The 23,354-nt window shown below is 39.8% G+C and overlaps 1 protein-coding gene and 1 long non-coding RNA gene across 3 annotated transcripts in view; one reads left to right on the top strand and one right to left on the bottom strand.

The window, feature by feature from the left end:
- Window positions 1-2,973, top strand: part of LOC123976903 (voltage-dependent calcium channel gamma-7 subunit-like) — a 36,566-nt gene extending 33,593 nt beyond the window's left edge. Inside the window, exon 6 of the mRNA XM_046059296.1 lies at window positions 1,842-2,973. Within this exon, the coding sequence (XP_045915252.1) occupies window positions 1,842-2,369 (528 nt within the window). The 3' untranslated portion in view covers window positions 2,370-2,973. The remainder of the gene's footprint in view (window positions 1-1,841) is intronic.
- A 10,629-nt stretch (window positions 2,974-13,602) lies between these two features.
- Window positions 13,603-23,354, bottom strand: part of LOC123976904 — a 14,436-nt gene continuing 4,684 nt past the window's right edge. Inside the window, exons 2-4 of one of the 2 annotated variants that reach the window (XR_006826452.1) lie at window positions 14,138-14,351; window positions 13,874-14,004; window positions 13,603-13,794 (exon numbers count right to left, since the gene is read on the bottom strand). This is a non-coding gene — a long non-coding RNA (uncharacterized LOC123976904). The remainder of the gene's footprint in view (window positions 13,795-13,873; window positions 14,005-14,137; window positions 14,352-23,354) is intronic. The other variant, XR_006826453.1, reaches the window with a different exon arrangement.

Below are 23,354 nucleotides of genomic sequence, written 5' to 3'. Positions count from 1 at the left end.
TCCCTTTTATCTTTTTCACTGCTCCTCTTTCGTTTCCTCCTCCAGTTTCTTGTCTCTCTATGTCCTCTACTTTTATCTTGTCTTTTCTTTTTTCTTTTTATCTTCAGTTCTTTAATCCTCTTCTGGATCTTCCCCTCTATTTTCTTCCTCTCTATCTCCTCTGCTCTTCTCCCTCTCCTCTTGTGTTCAGTCCTTTCATCCCATCTCCTCTCTTCTCCCTTCTTCTCTTTTCTTTTCTCCTCTCCTTTCCCCCTCCATCTTGTAGCATTTCTCCCCTTCTCTTCTCTTTTCTGTCTGCTCCTTTTCTATAATCTTATTTTTTCCTCTTCTCTTGTCCTCTACATTTGTCTTCTCTGCTGTCATCTTTCCTGCTCTAATCCTCTATTATCTCATTCTTTTTATTTTATTCTCTTATCTCCTCTGTTCTTCCATTCTTTCATTGTATCTACCCTCTTTTTCTTTTTTTGTCACTCATTCTCTTCCTTTTGTTTCATTTCTAATGTCCAGTCTTATCTCCTCCACTCTCTTCCTCCACATTTTTTTCTGTTTTTGTCACTATCCTTCAGCCTAAACTGAAGCTGCTAAACATGGGATTTGTCACAAACACACTATTTCTCTAACATACACAACCACCTTCATCAGGATTCTAAATTGTAAAGGCGGTTGTAGCGCTGTTGTTGAGGATGAATAGTGAATGAGCTGTGAATGCTCAGCGGATACCCAAGTGAAAACATGAAAACATTTTTGATAATGGCTCATTCCACCGAGGAGCGACAAGCCTTTTTGTCAAATTTCTGTAAAATTACTGTGGCTTTATTAACATTTTTCCCCTCCTGATGGCAGTGTCTTGCAATGTAGGGAGGAGGATGGTGCTGATTCTGATGTTTTATAAAAGCTTTTTGCATCAGAGAATTTGCTGAAAAGTCTGCAGCTCCTTTTGATTCCCAGTGATAATACAGGCGATGAGTTTTCATAGATGGAAATAGATGGAAGAAGTCTCTTCTCTGTCCATCTCAAACTGTTAATTTGATTTGAAAACGTGTAATGTTCACACATTTTAATAAATTAACTCTATGATTACCAGTGGGGAATATATATATACTCTCAACATACTAATATAGATAAAAATGTAACATCAGACATAATAAGAGCATAACAGAACAATAAATGTTTTGTAATATATGAAGTGCCTACAGGAGTAATAAAATACAAGGGATAAAGCCAAATACGCGCACATTCAATGCATAAAAGCAGCATAAAAACAGTAATAAAAACTAGAAAGCACCCACACTTTTCCAATCCTCTTAAAACAAATTTGCTTATTTATGGTAAATGGTATCACCGCGTCTTTGAAAAACCATGCCATCTGTTATAAACTTGAAGTCTCCAAACTCAATCTGAGATTACCTTGATGACATCACTAGGGTGATTTTCTCAGACTTTAGAAAGTTCCCTCAGGTGACCATACAAGTTCTTATCACAAAACTGAACTTGTGTAAAATTGGCCGAGCGACTCAAGACCTGAAACCCTAAAACTATTTTTTATAATGACCTTCAGTGGTATTACGTCTCACCTTGCTGCAGTGAATTAGAAATGTACTGCAGGATGTCTCAGTACACCATGACATCATTGTTGGGTGTGGTTAAGGTCTAACCATAATCATCATGGATGCTGTGAGTAGTCAGAGGTTCAACAGACTTGAAACTTTGAACTACAGAGGGCAGTGAAGCACTGCTTTTGAGCAGATTTTGAAGTTCTCTTTAAAGAGTACTTGTATTTGAGAAAAACATGTATGGCTTTGCAGTAACCATTTCTTTGTTTCAATGTATCTCTGATTCAGGGTGCAGGAGTAATGTCCGTTTACCTCTTCATGAAGCGTTATGCTGAGGAGGAGCTATACAGGCCTCATCCCGCCCTCTACCGCCCCCGCATGTCCGACTGCAGCGACTACAGCGGTCAGTTCCTCCATCCAGACTCCTGGCCTCCACCACAGCGTGGCCGCAGCGCCTCGGAAGTCTCCTCTGACATCTCCATCCAGCTCAACCAGACCCCGCCTCCGCAGCAGCCACCCAAGGGGGGCAGCAGCTCCCAGCCGACACCTTCTTCTTCTGGGCCTTCATCAGCAGCCAGCTATCAGCTCCAGCCGGCTTCCTCCTCCTCCACCTCCTCCTCTTACCCACACCCCCTCCACCTAGCTGCCACCTCCACCCTACCCAGAGCATCCCATGCTCATGCCCACGCCCACCCTCAGCCGCACCCCCACCCGAGCGGGCCCCCGCCCCAGTCCCTGCCCATGGCGGCGCCACCTTCAGCCGTGCCTCCTCCCCGCTATCACACTCACATGCGAATGAGCGCCTCGCCATGCTAGGCTACATATGCAGGGAAGGGGAGGGAAAACACAACTGGGGGGATTAGATTGGCTCAGTTACAGCTCTTACACACCACAAGACAACACACACACAAACAAAAATCTTGTATCCTCAAAGTGTGGGAGGAGGGATGCAGCAGAGTGGATGAAGGGGGGAGGTTTAAGGAGATCAAAAAGAGGGGAGAGGAGAAGTGGAAAAGAGGGGAGGAGAGGCAGGTGGGTGGAGGGATGACTCACTGCTGATGCCGAGCCCAAGATGAAGAGAGACACTTAACAAAACTTTTAACACTCTGGGTGGGATAATGGGAGGGGAGGAGTGAGGGATACGATGATTAGTAGCAAGACGTTTGTGGGGTTTCTGACGGGTACATTTCTCACCAGGGCCGTGATACACTGGCAACAGTGAGAAGCAGCACAGGAAACAGGAAGCTGAATCATTTCCAAAACACTGTCTGTACACAAAAAGAACAAATAAGTGAAAGAATATATATCTGGCTGTAAATGTCCTTTCACCATACAAGGACTATGGTGACCTGCTTTTCCTTGAAAAGACTTAGATTATTAATAAATAAATACATCCATCATCTCTATGTAATTCCGTGAATAGGGTTGGGAAGGTTCTTTCATTTCATCTTGATTACTTTCTAAATAAATTTTGAAACCCCTATAAAAAACTGAATGATAAAATCAAGAGTAGACTGCTGTAACTGTTCATTCATTCATTCATTCAAACAATTGTACAGTACAGGTGGCACAATCTACAATCAAACCAATCAAACAACCCTACAACAAATAGCAATGACAATGAAATAGAATAGAATGTAATTACCTTTTTGAATAAGTTCTATTCTGCAGAACACGATGCAAAAATTTGAAAAAGAAAAGTATGTAAAAGTCTAGATTTGATTCTGCTCATGCAATTTAGATGATATTTCGTGGTATATTCTGATTACTTGGTTTGTAAACATTGTTTGTCACAGCAGTTTTCTAAGGGCCTAAAAATGGCAAAAGACATAAATGATAGTTAGCTAGGTTCTAGCAAATCCAGTAATGTCTCTTCAGAATGATATGGGTTCAGTTTAATAACAGAACACCAGACCTATTTCAGGATAACAGCAGTGTTTTGTACTGCTTCAGTGATAACCCCCCAACACACACACACACACACACACACACACACACACACACATATGACAATAAAAATATAAATATATTTGAATTGATTTATGTTTAATTTATTCACATATCCAGTTAATGTACAGAAAACATTATTTACATAAAACCATGAAATTTCCTCTAAGCTGAAAATATATCAAGATTTTATTTTTTTGCCAGCCTTATTGAAAATTGTTAGTGTTCAACCTAATAGTTTAATTTGGCATTTTTAATAATACATAATGTCTTCTATTACTTTCCAACCCTGTTCATGAAAAACAATATGTGAAAAGGAACAGAAAAAATACCAATATGATGAAGAATGTCCATCTCGTTAATAATCAGTATTGCTTACAACTTTTGCCCATGTACCATGACCTACAAACAAAACTATTATATACACAATCAGAGGTTAACTGTACATGCATAGACATTTATACTTCAGCTGTATAGAAATTATTCTTCCCCTCTTGTATGTTCTTGCTAAAACAAATGTTACAAAAACGTCTTATCATGGGGTGTAAATATTACAGTATGTTTTAGGTGTTTTAGCTATTAAATTTTCTAAGCTGTTTGTATTTTGAAAGGGAAGCTTTCAGGGTGATTGTTCAAAATTTCGCAGAGTGAAACCGAAGACGTAACCGAGAGACTTTTTAAAGTGCCAAGCACAGTTGGACAACTTCTGTGGGAGCTTCAGGAGGTTTCTGTGAAATTAGCATTGACCGAACAGAGACTGTTTCCACCGTGATCACCAAAGGTACAATCGAAGTGGCTGCCTTGGAGTTGCCCTGGAAGTGAAAATTAAATCAAATGGTGTACGTAATGATACACACATATGAAAAACCCGACCTCTTAAAAGCCAGGTTCTGATTGCATTCCATTTTAATCCAATCATTTCGGATTTAATAAAACCTTGCAGCAAAACACCAGCCTTACCTGTTGACTACTGCTCAGTACCTGGCTAATTACTAAGTATGTGGTAATAATGGTTGAATGTCAGTGGAAAGTTTCAGGCTTTGAGAACACTGAAAAAAAAATTCATCTTGTTGACATTATTCCTGACAGTTTGTAGTTACTCCCAATTTAAAAAAAAAAAACAGTTACATTTAGTTTTGTTTATTTGAATAATAATGTGGTTCCTGAATGGACAGATTTGAAATGGAATCTAACTCTGCCTGGTTTTATGTAAGGATTAGAAGTTTTATATGGGTAATATTTGGAAGTACAGACATGGCACTTTGATGAACACGAGCTTACATGGGAAGCAAACCGAAAACCTGAGTGACAGATTTAGTTTTAATCTATTATTAATGTCATTAGCTTAGCTATCATTGGAGAAATATTAGACATCTTTTCACACACTTCTTTTGAGGCCAGACAAAATCCTTACAATATTTATTTCAGAGGTGAAAAATAATTTGTCTTGTGATAAGACGAAATATGAATTCAAGAAATGTTGTCTAATGTAATTTGGTTGGACATTCCTGAACATTCAGCCGATGTGTTTAGTGGGGATGGGGCCATTCTCCACTAATGATTGAGCCACTGAAAACTATTAAAAAAGAGTCAAGTGTCAAATGTGCCCAGATTAATCTACCACAGGGCCCCATGTAAAATAATACTCCTGACTCACCAGAAAAACATATTGATTGTTTTTTCTAGCAGCTTAAAATGACCCATGTTACATTCTAATAGTGCAGCAAAAGATTACATGGACAAGGTTGTTGAGGGGTGTATAAAGTGTGACCAGAGACCAGAGTTTGAATGACAGCATTCCTTCTTAAATTAATACCCTTAGTAAAAAAAAAATAGCTTCAACTCAAGGTCTACTTACTCGTTTGCTCTGGTGATTTTGATCTCTTCGCCGTAGTAATTTTGATTCTGAGCACCTCTATCATCTTTTCTCCATGTTGACTCAAAAGTTATTCTCAAACTTAAAAATCACAGAACACAAAACAGTAAGGGGTGTCCACACGCTTTTGATTGACATGTTTTATATCTACACACAGACAAAATGACATTGACCACAGGAGATTTTCAGTTTGACTCCCATTGAAGTTCTTCTGTTGCACAGTGACTTAAAGTGACAAACTTAAAGATTGCTTGTTTTTGTAGCATAATAACAATCGTGCCCAGCATAGGGCATTGTTTGTAGCCATTTTTAGACCTTCGGGGGAAAATGTTAAGCTTACAACCTGTGGTACTGTTAAAGAAAAACAGTGTAGCAAATTAACTGCTGTGTTAGCTTTTATGAATATCTGCTATGTGGAAATTAAATAGGAAATTATTTAGTAGCTGAGTATGAGAGCTTTTGCTGATGTTTTGAGATGTTTATTTTAATTGCCAAAGCTGAGCATTCATGCTGTGTAGTGAGCACATACACACAGACATACACAGAGATATATTTATGTAGCTGACTTCTGAGGAGGTGTTTTTTTCCTGATACAACAAAATCAGAACAGTGTTTCTTGATGGCATCACAGCAGAGACGCAGAGCTTCTGATGGAGTGAACAACTTTCCTTACTTCCTTTGTTCAATGCAGATATTTCTTGAAACTGTGATTAAGGTGTAAATATTCATACTCAACACGCTGTATGCAGTCTACCCAAGACATGTTTACGTTTACATTATAAAGGTATAGAAGTTTACATGGTCCAATGACATTTGACTGACTCAATACCTGTCAAAAACTGACCATGAGAGTTTAAATAGAGTTTGTTTTCATCATTCCTGCAAATGTGCTATTCGCAGGAGTGTGGTTTTTATCTGCCAGCAGTGTTTTGCTGTTTAAAACCAATAAAGCTTGCCTGGTTCCAGCCTCCTATTTGCTTTTTTTTAATGATATTTGCTCCTTATTTAACACACAATTAAAGCAATGGTTAGAAAACAAGTTTGTACATAATTCAAAATCTGTGGTTCAGTGTTAACTTTTGCTCTTTGAGTAAAATAGGTTGAGATGGCAGCTTATAGTGCAAATAAAATTTTATATTGGAGGAGAAAAATACAATACAATTTTTTAAATTGTATATCTCCAAGGTCTTGTTATATATTGTATATCTCCAAGGCGGGGCAAACCACCATCTCAGCTACTGAGAGGACTGTGAGGAGACCGACTGTACAGATCTGGCTGAAACATTGAGAGCTTTGCTGCGTTCTTCACCTGCTCCTGGAGCAACTACAACAACCTGAAGTTGTCAGTAAACTACCAACCCAGCAGGAAGCAACACAGAAAGTTCTAGTCTAGAAAAAGTGAGCTAAGCTAGCATCCATACACACGAGCTAACCTAGTAGCTTACACCAGCTCCACACAGACATACTACTACGGTTACTAGCAAACCAAAAACAACCATGCCAAAAATACCTTGTGAGAACTCCATTCTACCTGCTGACGCAAACAAAAAGATCACTGACCTCAGAAAAGACATCTGACAGCTATCCAATGAACTCCAGAAAAAAGACTCCCTTCTGACCAGCTTCATGGAAGTGGCTCCTGCACAGACCAAACAGATTGCCTCCCTCAACGCCACCATCCATGACACAATGCTGTGGGATCCCTCTACTTGCCCACGGCTTCCATCCTGCTCGACACCAAAAAACCAGTCATCTTGGGCCGCAGTTGTGGTCCGTGGACGCAAGAGAGATTCGGACGGGGCTGCATCACCACCGCGGATAAGCCTCTCTTACCGCTTTGTGTCCCTGTCCGACACACTCCGGTACACACAGCGGATACACCTGCGGGCCCAGCATGTCCCGATAATGACCCCGTTCTGCGGATTATGCCTGCCGACGCTGGGGTCTTCCCTCCAGCTAGTGGTGCTCGGTTTGGTCCCCGGTCTGATTCTGGACCACCATCCTGGTCAAGAACCTCTGCTTCCCCGCATAGGATCCTGAGGGACGCTGTGCAGAGACAGTCTGGAGGCCATCCCTGCTCCCTGACAGCAGGAAATCCCTTTCTCAGGTCAAACCTTGCTCCCTCAACACAACATTTGCCTGTCCACAAGTCCCATCCTCAGTCAACACATACTGAGGAAGTTGATTCTATTCTGTCCTGTTCCAAAAATCTGCAACTGTCATCCCCTCGTTCCCTTTTCTCTCCAACTACATTAATAGTTGGGGACTCCATAATCAGGAACATCCGTTTCTTTAATGCAACCACTCAGTGCATTCCTGGAGCCACAGTCCCTACCCTCCTGATAAGCTCCCGGGGCTGCTGAGCCCACTTCCACCCACCATACACAGAGTGATTGTCCATGTGGGGACAAACAATGTGGCTTGTGAGCAGTCAGAGCTGACCAAAAAGGATTTTAATGACCTTATAAGCTTATAAGTACAGAAAGTTTTTATTTCTGGTCCTATTCCCACACTGATCTATGGAGCAGGGTGCTTCTCCAGAATTCTCAGCCTCCACACCTGGTTAAACTCCACCTGCAATATCGGTTTTATAGAAAATTTTAACTTGTTTTGGGGGGGGAGTCCACCCAAACAGGCTGGGTAGCCAAATGCTAGGGGCTAACTAGCAGCACGCTGTACAGTCCGCTCCACGTGAATGACTATTTGAATCACACACCCCTTCCCCGGTATCTTCCTCGTGTCTCACACTGAGTACACTTACTCCGGCTACAGCACCCTCCTGGCCTCATCTATCATTACACCACTCCAGTTTACCCATACAGACTGTTATTAAGCACAGGGCATCCCGCCCACACAGTACACGGTGTGTAGACTTCAGTGTCTCCACTAGCCAAATCATCTACACACACACATACACACAGGACCTGCCATAAGTTTGCTCTCTTCAACATCCGCTTTATTGCCAATAAAGCCCCGCTAGTGAATGACTTCATCACAGGTCACAAACTGGATTTTTTATGTCTCACAGAAACATGGCAGCCACAAAATGATTCATCTAAACTCAGCAGCTCCACCTGGCTTCACCTACATATCCAAACCAACCTCTGGAGGAAGCGGAGGCGGCCTTGCACTGATCTATCATGAGTGTATAAAACTAACACAACTCTGTTTACCTGATCGGTGTTCCTTTGAGTTAAGCTTCGTAGACCAACACCTACTATCATTGCTGTCATATACAGACCACCAAACTCATCCAACATGTTCATCACTGAGCTCTCAACAGTCTTAAGCACACTATGTCTCCCAACATCATTTTAATTGGGGATTTTAATGTCCATTTTGATAAACCTGATAACATGTTCACAAAAGATTTTAAAACAATGTTAGAGTACTTCATTACACACACCAAGGGCCACATCCTGGGCCTAGTCTGTTGTTCTGGCATCTTACCCTATAACTTCACATCTGCCGAGTTACCCATCTCTGACCATAAAGCTGTACTGTTCAACACCAACCTACTGCTCATATCATATCGAAACATCAGACATGTGCACCCAGAAAGCCTTATCAGTTTAATTACATCAAACCCAGCTCCACCGCCCACCACCTCAACTCTGGATCTAATGGACTACTACAATGGCAGCTTATCCTCTGCTCTGGACAGTTTAGCCCCTCTAAAAACACGGATTCATTTACCCATACTTCTCCCTGGTACACATCCGAACTGTGTCAGCTTAAGGGCATAGGACGCCGCCTGGAGAGGCTCTACAAAAAGACTGGACTTGCTGTACATAAACAGATGTACAATGATCATATACTGCTATAAAAAAATGCTCTCTCAACATCCAAAAACTCATACTACGCAAACATCACTGCGGCAGGTGAAGGGAATGCCAAAATCCTCTTCCCCACAGTAAAAAAACTGCTCAATCCACCGGAAACTAATATGAACAATAACCTTTCAAATGAACAGGGCTCTGCTTTCTTGACATTATTCTACTCAAAAATCACTGTAATACATCTTGGCACAGTGCAGACCAACCTACAATCAGTAAGTTCATTATCACTGCCTACATCCACTGTCTTCTGTGACTTCAGCCTTCAAACTGAAAGTCACATTTCTGAAACTATTGCCAAGTCCAATAACTCCACATGTCATCTGGATCCAATCCTCACAACCCTAGTAAAAGCGTGCTTGCCTTCTATAATTTCCCTAGCAACATCCATCATCAACTCCTCACTGTCCACTGGTACGAACCCTCTCTGAAAGCTGCCAAAATCAGACCAACACTGTTCACAATGTACACAACAACTACAGGCCATTTTCCTGCCATTTATATCAAACAGACCCACCTCAATAAAATCTCCTGGACAAAATTCCAATCTGGCTTCAGACCCAAACATAGTACAGAAACTGCCCTGACTAAGATCACCAACGATCTCCTCCGGAGAGGCTGCTCTGTTCTGATCCTCCTGGACCTCACAGCAGCTTTTGATTGGTATCACGTCCCCTCCTCATGTACTGAGTGGCAAATATAGGAATTGGCAGCAGTGTCTATCAATGGCTTGCACAATATGTAAAAAATCCTAAACTACAGATCAGAAACCTCCGGAGTCCACTACGGAGTACCGCAGGGTTTAGTGCTATGACCACTATTATTCATCATCTACCTCCTCCCTCTTGGCAACATCTTCCGGCGCTACAACATCCATTTTCACTGTTATGCTGACGATACACAGCTTTATCTGTCTACAAACCCCAGCTCCATACTCCCCTCCAGTACACTCACTGCCTGTCTACATGACATTCAGACATGGATGACAACAAATTACCTACAACTCAACAATAGTAAGACTGAGCTACTGCTCATTGGTTCAAAATCTACTCTGTCAAAAATCAACACCAGCTCACTCCCTATTAATGGAACCGCCATACCTGTCTCCACACAGGTTAAGAGCCTCTGTGTAATATTGGACAGTACCCTCTCTTACTCCAGCCATATCAATAACGTATCCCGGACTGCCTTTTTCCACTTATGAAACATCTCCAGACTATGCCCTGCTCTAACTCAACCCTCAACAGAAGTCCTACTAAATTCCTTGGTCACATCACGCATTGATTACTGCAATGCGATTTTAGCAGGCATTCCTAACAAACTCATTCATTGACTGCAACTCATCCAAAATGCTGCAGCAAGGATCATAGCACACTCCAAGTCCACAGAACATATCACTCCTCTGCTGATTCAACTACACTGGCTCCCTGTATCACAAAGGATTAACTTTAAAATATTATTACTAACATTCACAGCCCTCCACAATCTGTCTCCTACTTATCTCACTGACCTCATTCAGACCTACACTCCATCTCGTTCCCAGAGGTCTTCCACAGCAAGTCTTTTGGAACTACCAACCATCAAACTCAGTACAATGGGTGCTTGGGCCTTCTCCTATGCTTCACCCACTCTCCCCCCACACACATTCGTACACTGGACTCTATTACAAACTTTAAAACTGCACTCAAAACTTAAAACTTAAACTAGCATACTCACTGAAATAATGTACAACACCAATTCTCATTTTGACTGTTCCTTTTGTTTTTTATGCTATTTTTATGCTATATTTTTATGATGCTATGTACATACTTTTGCTTGTTGTTGTAAGGTGACCTTGAGTGCCATGAAAGGCGCCATCAAATAAAATGTATTATTATTATTATTATTATTATTTATTATAAAACTGTTTTGATCAAGCATTTTAAGTACTAGATTTTTCTTTTAGAGATACTAAAAGAATACTGTTTTGTATTTATACAAAGGAGCGGTTACATTTTTCAGATGATATTATGGTCTTTGAGATATACATTTACACAGAACGTATTACAAAATGCAGTGTGGGGGATATAAGGTACTCTCAATTAACTTTCCTGTAAATACCTTTAATAATAATAATAATAATAACAATAATAATACATTCTACAGTGCCTTTCAGGAAACCCAATGACACTTTAAAGAATTGACTATATGTGACACAACAACAAATATTTTTTAGAAAAGATACTGGTAAATCCTCGCTAAGTTTCCAGGATGTGGTGAACAGATGGTGTTTGAGGAGCTTTTAAAATATGTCTAGGGATGAAGCGTTGCGGATATCTGCAGGGAGGGCGTTCCAGAGTGTCAGGGCTGCAATACTGAAGGGTCTGTCTCTGAAGGTACGGAGTCTGGTGTGAGGATCTATTTATGATTAAATTGATTCATTTAGGTAATTTGCATTAACAAATTTATACATCAGTGCCACAGTGCTGCTCTTTATTTGACATGTTCAAACACTGTTCAAGATTTATTTTTACCCACTAATTACTGAAATTGCTTCTTTGGTACAAATGAGAACATAAAATAAGAACTGAGCTTGGTATTAGTTTTATAGTAATTTATTCATTCATTTTACATTGTATTATTAGTCAGTTGACTTACATTCTGGGGTACCAAAAAGTGTTTAAAATGTAAGTTATAAATGACTCATATATTGATTTGTTCAAAAACATATTTGCATGTGTTAATACCAACACTTATGTAACAATCACAGGCCTGAAAATGTAATGCATTATGGCGTTTTATTGAAGCATGAGTCACCTTTTGCAAAACACATTTGCTTACTAAATAACAAAATTTTAAGGTTGGATGTTTGTGGAATTTTAAGTGATATTGAACTATTATAATTTTAATAACAATACATACCATAGCACTTTCATTTATTTTCATGTACAAGAGTATAGTCATTGTAATTGTAGGTGTTGGATTGTCATATCATATGACATAGTAGTGGGCGACCTATTGTCTGATCCTTATTACTTCTGCTATTAGCTGGGGAGGCAAACTTTAATTGACTGAAGGAAGATGGTAACTTTGGAAATTAGGCAAATTAGCATCAGTAGGTTTGCTGTATAGTGCTGGAATGATACTTTACCACGACATTGTGTCCGATAACTACAGAGGATTGAAGGATTGAGTCCATATAAACATGTTTGATGATTACTTTTCTGTACTTTATATTGTAAAAAACTACTCATGCACATATCTCTCTCTTTCTAAACAACTTAATGTTTCAAAAAGGGGTTGATGTTCCTTCCACCAAATTTTAAAACATTCACAAATGCAAGTGTGGCTTTGAAAATGTTTTATAAGGTAGTAAAATTGTTTTTATTGCTATTTCTAATATAAAAATACAGACAAATTCCACAGGGTACATTATGAAAGGTGTTGCAGGTGCTTTCACTTAAGTTAATTAGACCTCTCTGCTGCAGATAATCTGAGGTCAGAAGATTCATTTCTCCTGCCTGATGTAAGAGGTGTAGCCAGTTTTACAAGGGCTTTAGAGAGATGTCAATCAGGTGTGATTTTTTCACACCTTCATGTTCCTGAGAAAAAGTCTAATCAGCCCAAAGAACAGAGCACACCTGTGTTGATGCACCATGGGAATTCAGGGGATTTTAAGAGCAAACAGAGCTGTTGCTAAAATTCTCTGGTCCAATTTTATTTTGGACCACCTTATAATCCCTTTCTGATTTCAGATAACACTAATTATAAAGTTTGCAAGTTCCTCTCAAAGTTGACGTTACATGGGGGTGAGAATGATGTAATGCTGTCTGCACCACTGAGCTCACAGCTGCACTTCTCATTTCAGCAGAAGGAACAGACTCTTCTGATCAGAGGAGGCAGTTCCAAGCATTTTCTGGAGACAGATCCCTATTTGGGCAGCTGGTCTGTCCCAGTTTAGGCAAGTTATATGGAGTGGCTTGAACACCAGGGCAACTTAGATCTAACTGAAATTTTATGCACACTGATGAGACAAAAAGGGTCAGCTAAACAAGCAGGGGTCAGCTCACAGGCGTGATTAATCAATAGGAGTAGGAGCATCAAACTCATCAGATGTGCCTACGTACTGATGATGACATGTAGCGTGTTCAAATAATATGATGTTGACAGGGAGACACAGGACCTCTATGGAACCATTTACAGTTCAATTCAAGTGTCTGCTGCCATTATCACAGGGGACAGACCCTGTAGAGGCTACCTCCCTAATCTGCTTACAGATGCAGTTACACATAGGAGGAAAAAAGCATGCATTTTCACCTTTTCAACAGCTAGCTAGAATGTGTCTTAATCCACAAGGCAGGGTTTGGGACATAGTATTTCACTATCCGTTTTAATTATACTAACAAGGTTCTCTTGTGAAAAGTAGAGTTTTATTTATGTTCAGGTTTCAGTAACAAGTTGCTTGATCTGATCACTGCAGATTTCACAACACAAGTTTTACAGTAGAATAGTAAAACTACCAAACAGTCACCTATCAATGACTTTGGCCACCTCAGTTCATATGTGTCCCACATGACCCGTGTCATGCTCATTGTAATGACTGCTGAAATACAAGAAAGAATGTACTGGAAGTTGTCACAACAGGTATATGTTTGATACTAGCACATATTGTTTACATTTACCTAAGTGAGATGCTTTTCACTGCTTGCAATCTTATGACAGTCTCCTCAGTCTTGTGTAATCTGCTGCAGCCTGCTGTGTGACTGGACTGTGAATGTCAGAGGAAGTTCTGGCTGACTGGCTTTTACTGTCACTACAGAAGGGATTGCACTTCATTTTAAATGTTTGTCTTTCGGGCCTGGGCATTGATTTCTTCTCTGTCTGTCTTTATTACTCTGGCTCCCCTCCTGTGTATACCCCCACCACACACACACCCATATACTCACCAACACAAAGTCTTAACTCTCCTCTTCCCTTAGTAGCATTGTGATCCATATTGACTATCCATCTTAGTTTAGCTCCCTCACTGTTACCTATTAAATCTGTAAAGGCTGTCTTGTTCTACCTGTCTATTCTCCTTTTCACATTCATTCTTCTCTCTTTCCTTTCTTCTTTCCTAGACACCTTCCTGTCTCGCTTCCTCTGCCTCTGTCTTCTTTGCTGGAAGGCAACAGAGACAGAGAGACCGAGCATCACAGTAGCTGATCGCACCTGACAATGACATTAAACAGATATTTATTCATGATCTTATATTGTATCCGATCCTAATACACGTTGTTTAATGATTGTATCTGCTGAGTCTAATCCAGTGTTCTTTTAACATGAAATCTTCTTTTTTCCTGCATATTGTACAGATACAACAGCTTCATTTTGAGGAATGGATCAGGCTTCAAGTAATATTAATCCATCAAGAAAAGGCTTGGATCAGCCACTTTCCTGATCCTGCTGATTGACTTGACACTTCCATGGTTACAACTCTCCTGGTGAAATATGAAATGTCCTATTTCTACTTTGATAGTTAAATTCTGCCACCAGCAGCTGGTTTCAGTTTAACGATATGTTGCTATAGCAACCCTTGCCTGTCTTAGCCTGTTCCATAGCAGTTTATCAAACATTTTCACACTCTTATCACTCTTATTGTAACTTTTTTTGTGATTGTTGATTTGTCATTTTTTAATGGTGTCAGTTTACTGCTAACCAAGTTTAATTCATTTTCTACATTCTATAAGGATTTCTTTATATTCTTTCTGCAGCTTTATTTAAAGCTAGTCTAAACCTTTGGGAATCCAGTTTCCTTGTTACTGTTTTGATTCATCTTAACAACACCAACTGTTGTTTAGGGTTTCATCTTTTCATGTTTGTGATCACTATGTTAGTTGATAATTTGTTCCCCTATACGTCAGTTTCACATTGCCTTGATATATCGATGTTGATAATACCCCTGCTGTAATTTAATGCTATATGACGATAAAAGTAGTACATTTTTCTCACTTTTATGCCATACTGAGTTTGGTTTGATGTGGGGCTAAAACCTCAAATTGTTAAGTGTCAGTTACTGTGTTGATTATATAGCTGCTTGTTACATAGCTGCTTGTCTATAACTCTTAGATAACAGCTTAAAAGCATTACATTGACATTGATGGACATATATTTCAACACAATAGTGTGGATTTTTGCACTCAGACACTGATGACCTCACTGTACAGAAGTACTTAAACTTCATAATACATAGAACAAGATGAGTGAGGGCTGAAACATTTGTGTTAATATCTGACATAGTTTTGCATGAAATATCCTAAAACCCAAACTAAGTTTCTGACCCAATCCAAAATCTCAGCACCTGCCCCAGCAATCACCCAGCGATCATCAACCCCCTGTATGCTCACACAAAATATTAGTAACTCTTACTTATTTTTGAGTTTCATCCCACTGTGCTTCACACATATCTTGATTTTCAAGAGAACTTAAAAAATAATTTATCACAACCCAAAGAACCACTTAAATGAGTGGATCTTCCTAATGTTTTGTACTGTAATTATTTCCTTTTCCCCATATAAGACCTTTTAATTTGCAAAAAAATTATTGTAAGTTCATAGAGAAAAGGTTATTAGTATTAATTATGTCGCATTGTGATATACGCTATACGCTTCAGTCCCATAATTACAGGAATGTGATTTAATAAGCTCAAGACTTTTTGTATCAGTACAGTGGCTTCATTGTATTTTTGCTTTATACTTTTTTTTATACACATTTAAAAGAGTTACAGAATAAGGCCCTTAATACTGCAGCACCAGAGGGTTACAGTAGTTATTTGCATTTTCGCAACACTCCAAAAGAAGACACCTTAGTAGCAGGGTTGGGAGGGTTACTTAAAAATGTAATCCGGTACAATTACAAATTACTTGTTAAAAGATGTAATCAGTAACGTAATCCAAGTACCACAAAATTATAGTAGTGTAATCTGATTGCTTGTAGTTACTTTTAGATTACTTCAATGCCAAATAAGCAAATGAAGACAAGAGAGTATCAATGATGCGTTTTCTGCTCAGTGTATTTTTAGAGAAACATGTACAAAATCTTCCATTCCCATGAAATCAAAATCCATGTTTAAATGTTTTTATGATATGCTTTGCACCATGTCACCACTATGGCAGAATGTCTATGACGGGGGCGGCTCAGGAGGTAGAGCGGGTCCGCTGTTAAGCGGAAGGTTGGCAGTTCAATCCTGGCTTCCCCAGGCTGCATGTCAAAGTGTCCTTGGGCAAGATACTGAACCCCGAATTACACCTGGCGGCTCTTCCGCCAGTGTATGAATGTTAGTTTCTCTTTGAGCACTTAGGCTCAGTGTGTGAATGGTGAATGCAGATGTACTGTAAAAGTGCTTTGAGTGGTCAAAAAGACTAGAAAGGCTATACAAGGAGCATTTACATGACAAAAAATGTGTTTGGTAAGTATTTGGATGATATTTAAGAGTTTGTAAAAAGCGTTTGAAAATGTTGATGACTCATTCTGCATTTGTTGTATTAATTTAGCGTCTGATGAAAAGATTTCATAATATAAAGCATAGTGTTTCTGGGGTTGGGCCCCACTGATTTTGGTACAAAAGCATAACTTCTTTCACTGATTTTGGTGAAACTGGATCATATTTGATGGAGAAATATTGGAAATAAGGAGAAAATATTTTCTAGTTTTCTCTCTGATGTACCCCGGCGGCTCTGCCTCAACTCTGTGATTCACAGAGTTTCCTGATGGACAGAAAGCTTAACTTGTTGCTGAAGTTAAAACAGCTTACTAGCTGCTGCTATTAGCTCGGTTTGCTGTGCTGTCACTGGTCAGATTCTCTCTGCCTGTACTGGGAGATTGGACCAGTATTGAGATGACTTATTCAGAGCTTCTTGATGGACATAAGAACTTCATGGATAGCTTGACTTTTTGTTAAACCGCTAATTTAGCCTATTTGCCTGTATCCGTGGCTAGTTAGCTCTGTTGGTTAGCTGTATTGCTAGCAATACTCAGCCCCAGGGTGTCAAGTGCCAAACCCGGCAAGAAAACTACTTCTGTACTGTATTGCCAGTGGTCACTCACTGAGAGCTGGAACCAGTCCGCACAGTCTGCATGATGGGCGGGGGGCGTATACACACATTCGGTGCTACTGGCGACTGTAAACGCCAATCAATGTCTGCGACACGTCCCTCCCTAGCTTTGTTTTTACATTTACACGTACAAATACCATAGACTGTCTATAAAAAAAGATACGGAGGCAAATAGCACTGCATTTTCTGTTTCATGGAAACTTTCTGCTTAAAGTAATCCACATAAGTAATCCCCAATTTCACAAAATGTACCTGTAATCTTTATACACACATTCTTAATATTTTTTCTATACTGTAATGGAATACAGTTACTTATTTTTTGTATCCTGATTACATAACGCTGTTACATGTAGTCCGTTACTCCCCAACCCTGCTGAGTAGCTTGGAAGAGATCATCTAGGCAACAAGATCAAACCAAACCCCAATGGCATTACACAGCAAAAGTGAATTTCAACAAATTAATTTTTATTTTACGCATTAAATTTATAAGAAGTATGTAGAGGGGATAGTAGTTGTGGTGTGAATGCTTCAGGACCAGGAGAAAACTAGAGCCCTGACACAAACCAGAGCTTAAGTCCATTATTAGGAAATAATGGAGGCCACCGCCAAAGTCCTTTAATTACTGATTATGGACACCTCGAAAGGCATCATCCCACTTATACCATGGTTGCATGCCATAGAAACGTTAATCACCACTCCTGTCAATAGGACAAACCTTATGACTTGGCCTTATGATCTGGTATTTTATTTCTGCAAAATCCAAAAATGTCACTTTAGGTTGACAATTGCTACACAGCGTTTTCTGTTTACCTCTTGTACACAGAGAATCTCATTATCTGACTTGTTCATAGAATACACAATGACAAACGACAAAATATTCAAAATGCAAAAAATAAAACATTACATCTCCTCTTTAATAAAATCTGTTTTAAAATCTATATGTAATATTGTGGTGTACAATATATGTGCATTTGACGCATAACAGTTTAAAATAGCACTGTAGCAAAAGGACAGAGGGTCAGTGACCTCCTAAGGGGAGAGCAGTGATTGGTGGTTATGTAGGGACTGAACCTTTCTATAGAATTTGACCTCTGACCCCTTGTTTTGTTACCTCAGAATAGCACTGTACCCTTATATGGGTTGGAGCTTTATTTTGCAGACTCAAACCCTTCTATGGTACCTAACAGATACCTACACATATCCTATATAAGCTATGTTTGATGTGCAGAGAGACAGTGTGGCCATCGGGCTGGGTCACTCTCCAAGCTGCTGCAGAGCTTGTAATTGATGCTGAACTCCTTGATGTAATAAACTTTTATGATCAAGAACAGTGTCAAGCGGATTTCTTCTCAACACATCATCGCAGCATTATTGTTCGGACACCACAATATCACACAAAACACATGAACATGCAACATGCAAACATTAGTATGAGCGGGGGCTCCCTCGCACAAGGGCTCATTATTAAGGCTCCCCCCCCCGATACTCCTATCCCTAACGTTACAGTAATGGCAGCATCAACTTAGCTGCTAACCAGTATAGGCTACTTATTTAACATCAGCTTACCTGCAAAATGCAAAAATGTCACCTTAGGTTGGCAATCGCTACACAGTGTTTTCTGTTTACCTCTTGTACACAGAGAATCTCATTATCTGATGTACACCCGCGAGACTCCCCTGCGACTGCCCCGGCACATTTTCTGTTTGCGTAGCGACACTGACACCTATTGTCCATTAACTGATACTATTGCTTAACCAGGACACTGGCAATGAATAACACAGCACTGTAATTCCTCACTAAAATAAACACCTCCTTCACATGAATGCATTTGAAACATAAGAAAACATAAACACTCTTTTAACTTATACTATATCACAGAAATGGTCCTGTTTAATGCTCTACGCATGGGTCATTTCGCAACAATAGCAAGTGCGATGTTGGCTTATGTGAAGCATCAGTAAGTTCAGAGGTGATGTGTGGCCTAGCCTACTTCTTGCAGTGTGTTGCACTTGCCATACTGCAGTGTTCAGCGGATGAAGCAGTCAAGGAGTACAGTGTTGTAAATGACTGTTGTAATTAGTTGTCAGCTTGTTAATCCAGGGGACCCCTCTAGCAACGCCCCTGCTGCTGTGTTGTAATTTGACGAGGTTTTCCACATTTCCACCTGAGACTTGTCAGATCTTGTGACTTTAGTCTAAATACATTAGAATTATTTGGTCACACCTCTGCCAGCATCTAATAGCCTATTCAAGCACCTGACTCCAACCTCCACAACACATCTTCAAAGGTACAGAGACTGATAGAAACTGGAAAAAATGTAGCCTAATGGACTCTCTGTGCTGTCGTCCTTACAGTCCATCATCTCTCTCTCTCTTTCTCTCTCTCTCTCTCTCTCTCTCTCAGTCACACACACACACACACACACACAATCACAAAAGCGCACCTCGCCACCACCTGCCTCAGCAGCGGCTGCAAAACTTACAAAGGTAAGCTTATAACTGATCAAAATGTTTATTAAACCTATCATCTGACGCATGACACCGTGTTGATTTGACCGGTGTACGCATGCTTGGAGCAGGAGAGGAGCGCACCACATGTAGGCTACCCGTACACATTGTACTCTTGCTATAATCATCCGGGAACCACGGTGCTCTCTGCTTTGTATTTACATTTGTGTTTATTTAGGATATTTAAGACGGCGTTTATCAGATACCTGTGCGTGAAGACGTATTGCAAGGTAAGACAATCCTTATGAGCTAGTTATGTGCGAAATTCAAGAATACAATAATAATAGCAAAACTGTTAAGTGTCTGTGAAGATAAAAAGAAAAGGAGGTAAAATCATCACAGGACAATATGGTCCCTATAAACTTATTAACACAGACTCCTCCATGTATATGAATGATTAATAATAAGATTGTCACTTGAAGATTATTTGTTCTTTTTTTCCAACAAATTATCACACCATCAGCTTGACAGATTCAGTTGATCTCTTTTGTCTCTGTCCCGTGTTAGAGAACAGTCTGTATTATAGTATGTGTAGGATCTGCTGTGCAGGTGGGACGTAGTGTGTGGGCTCCAGCAGGAGTCTGGATTTAGATTTCTCTGTCTGTGCTTCCTGCCTATTGAGTTTCACTTGGCTCCAGTTTAGTGCTGCGTTCATAAAAAAAGAAAAGTTTCACCGATCTCTCTCAACATCTCTTTTCCTTCAATAATCCTGTGAGCCTATAGCCAAATAGCTTTATATAAAGGGGAGATGGATCATTTTTCTACTTCATTATATTGTTTTAGGGGAGCACAAGAAATCTTTATGACATTACCATAATCTAATTTCTCTATAAAACCCTTAGTATCCCTAAAAGGATCATTTAAATATTTTTAAACTTGTGCAAAATTACCTCCAACAAGAAACAGAAGTGTCAAGGACAATTCTCGCTGTGAAATCTCGTGAGAAGTGAGTTTTTGATAGTAGTCTGAGACTTCAATGCCAGTGTCAGTTGCAAAAAGATGAACTTTTTTGTGGACTTTATTTTGATGGTAATTGGAAAAATGAATACATTGCAGCTGGTATGGGATGCCAACTGAAGCCATTAACTGCACAGAATCCAAAACATTTTGTACCTTTTGCCTTTAATTTCTCTAAGGATTTGGTTTGGATGGTGGCTTGCCACTGTGGTATGTTGCTATTATAATTATCGCTAATGCTCCAGCAGCTCCTACAATATGTCCATGTTCTACTGCTGCTCTGTATTCACGGCAGGATTCATACCATCGCTGCATTCATGATGCCGATTTGTCCTTGAACTTTTATTCTCTGCATTATGCATCTGCGCTGCCACAGGCCAGCCCTTCTAGCATGTACTTGTTCTATGTAGTGCTGCAGGGGCCTTGCTCATAATCCATGCTGTCAGCCTGAAATGTAGATTTATTTTAGGGGATTTAAGAACAAAATAACAATGTCTGAGTACCTTTTTTTGTGGTCATGTTTGTTGGTACTGATTACAAGCCCTCCCAGGGGTCCTCGAGGGCTTTCAAGGGGTCCCAAAAATCAGCAATCAGATGAATGACGAGTGCAATACTGAACTGTTGTAGTGCCTCTAATGACCACAAGATGGGCCATTCAATGAAACTCAGATTGTATTACTGCATTGACAAAACTCAAATTCTCTTTTGAATGACACAATCAAAAACATTTTTTCCACAAGATTATATGGTCTCAATAGCTTATTTGCATTTTTTAATTGACTAGTTTGATGCAATAAAGCTTCCTTGTAATTAATTGCCAAATTTCTATAAGCATTTTCTATTTGACAAACTGCTCTAACTTTGAAACATACAATGCAAATCTAGATGCACATATTAATTTTGCAAAATTTGAAAGGATTTTTTCTGTAGGTTCTACATTTAAATGCTACATTTAAAATACCATACGTTAGACTAGTCCACGAGCAGGAAACCAAAATTCAATCTGCAGTTTCTCTTTAGATACCTGAAAGTGACATCACAGATGGTACATCAGTTATACTTTTTCTCTGTCTATGGTAAGCCAAGGATATGTTTAAATGCTACAGGAGTAAACTTCACACTTTGGAACTTTCACTAGGACTTTTTTTTGACAGTTTAAAGGGTTTCACTGGCCAAAAATCTTGCAAGGCAACACTAAATGTCTTCTTCTTGTTCTCTGGTGGGGGTGGAGGTGTTGAAGAGTTTTAGGCAGCGTTAGTGTGTCTGGATGGACTCCTTGCTCACTTGCTGCTTTGATTTCTGCCTGAAATTTTGATTCATTATTTTGTGTTCACTGAGAACACTTCCTAATAGTGACTCAACTGCAGCAGAACCTGCATGTTCTTAAAGGAGATGAGATGAGAGCCTCGTTTTACGTTGCAAAATTGTTATCCATTGTATCAGATACTTGTACAGTAGGTTTCCCAAAATATCTTCATGGTTCTTTGGTTTTTTGGCCTAAATGTCTATTTAGGACTTATGGTCCTCAAGTCCCTTTGAATCAGGTTTTATGTATGTCATTTTGTGGTATTTTTTTTATAAATCTATTTTGTGTTGACTCCAAGATTCTGGACCTATGAGGACCGTTAGTACAGACAAACTTTAGGGGAAACAGTTGACCAAATGAGTAAGAAGTCTTCCAATTCAAATGACAAGTTGATTGTAATTGCGTGTTTTGTGACTTGACACCCCATATCAGCAGGACAATATTGCTTGTCTTGCCTTCCAAAAGAAAAGTATTAGCATTTTCTAATTTGACAGGCCTGTGGCATAAAAAAATACTTGGAAAAAGTTGGGGAAAGAATTTTGGTTACGGTTAAAGTAAATGGAATGCAAAAAGCAGTCTCCGTGCCAAAGATAAACACTTCACTTGTCCACCCAACCTTCATCTTAGCTAAGATTTGTACCTGTATAAAACCGTCACCGGTAGTTCAGCCTTTGTGCCTAACGGACAATAGTCATAATCACAATCTGCTAGAGGTCCTTTGTATGATAAATGTAAATATCTGTCGTATTTAGACATTTGAACAAAGGACTAATGCTGTTGTTTTTCTTTGGAGTTTCCAAAGGGGGTTTGTGTTTAGAAGCACTTCTAGTGCTGTTGGTATCCCATGCTGTGTTGCTGCTGATGCCTTGCATGTGGATTTTGGGTGCCCTGCAGTTCTGGCAACAGCTTGCAAGAAAACAAAAACTAGCAAAACCAGGTGCTGATGGGGATGTTCTCTTCAGGGACACGCTGCTTGTTGTAATGTAGGATGAGTTCAAGCAGGAAAGTGGCTGCTCTGCTGAAATGCCCTTGAGCAAGGTATTAAATCCCTACTTGCTCCGATCTTTCAGCTTTGAGAAATCAGCATTGTGCATTTCCAAGCATGAAACAGCACTCAATGCTTGTGATTAAGCCATCGCACCAACAGGAAGAAAGTTGGATGGATGAAACATGCTGAGACACTGTGCTAATGACTCACAAGTCTGTCATCTCTCCTGTGAATGTTCATTCCTCATGGACTACACAGTATGCAACCATGTATATCCAAAACATAAGTGTGGGGGGGGGGGGGGGGGGGAAA

The sequence above is a fragment of the Micropterus dolomieu genome, linkage group LG09 (genome assembly GCF_021292245.1).
Source record: "Micropterus dolomieu isolate WLL.071019.BEF.003 ecotype Adirondacks linkage group LG09, ASM2129224v1, whole genome shotgun sequence".
NCBI lineage: Eukaryota > Metazoa > Chordata > Actinopteri > Centrarchiformes > Centrarchidae > Micropterus > Micropterus dolomieu.
The sequence above is the reverse complement of the archived record's forward strand: the minus strand, read 5'-3'. Positions and strand labels throughout refer to the sequence as shown.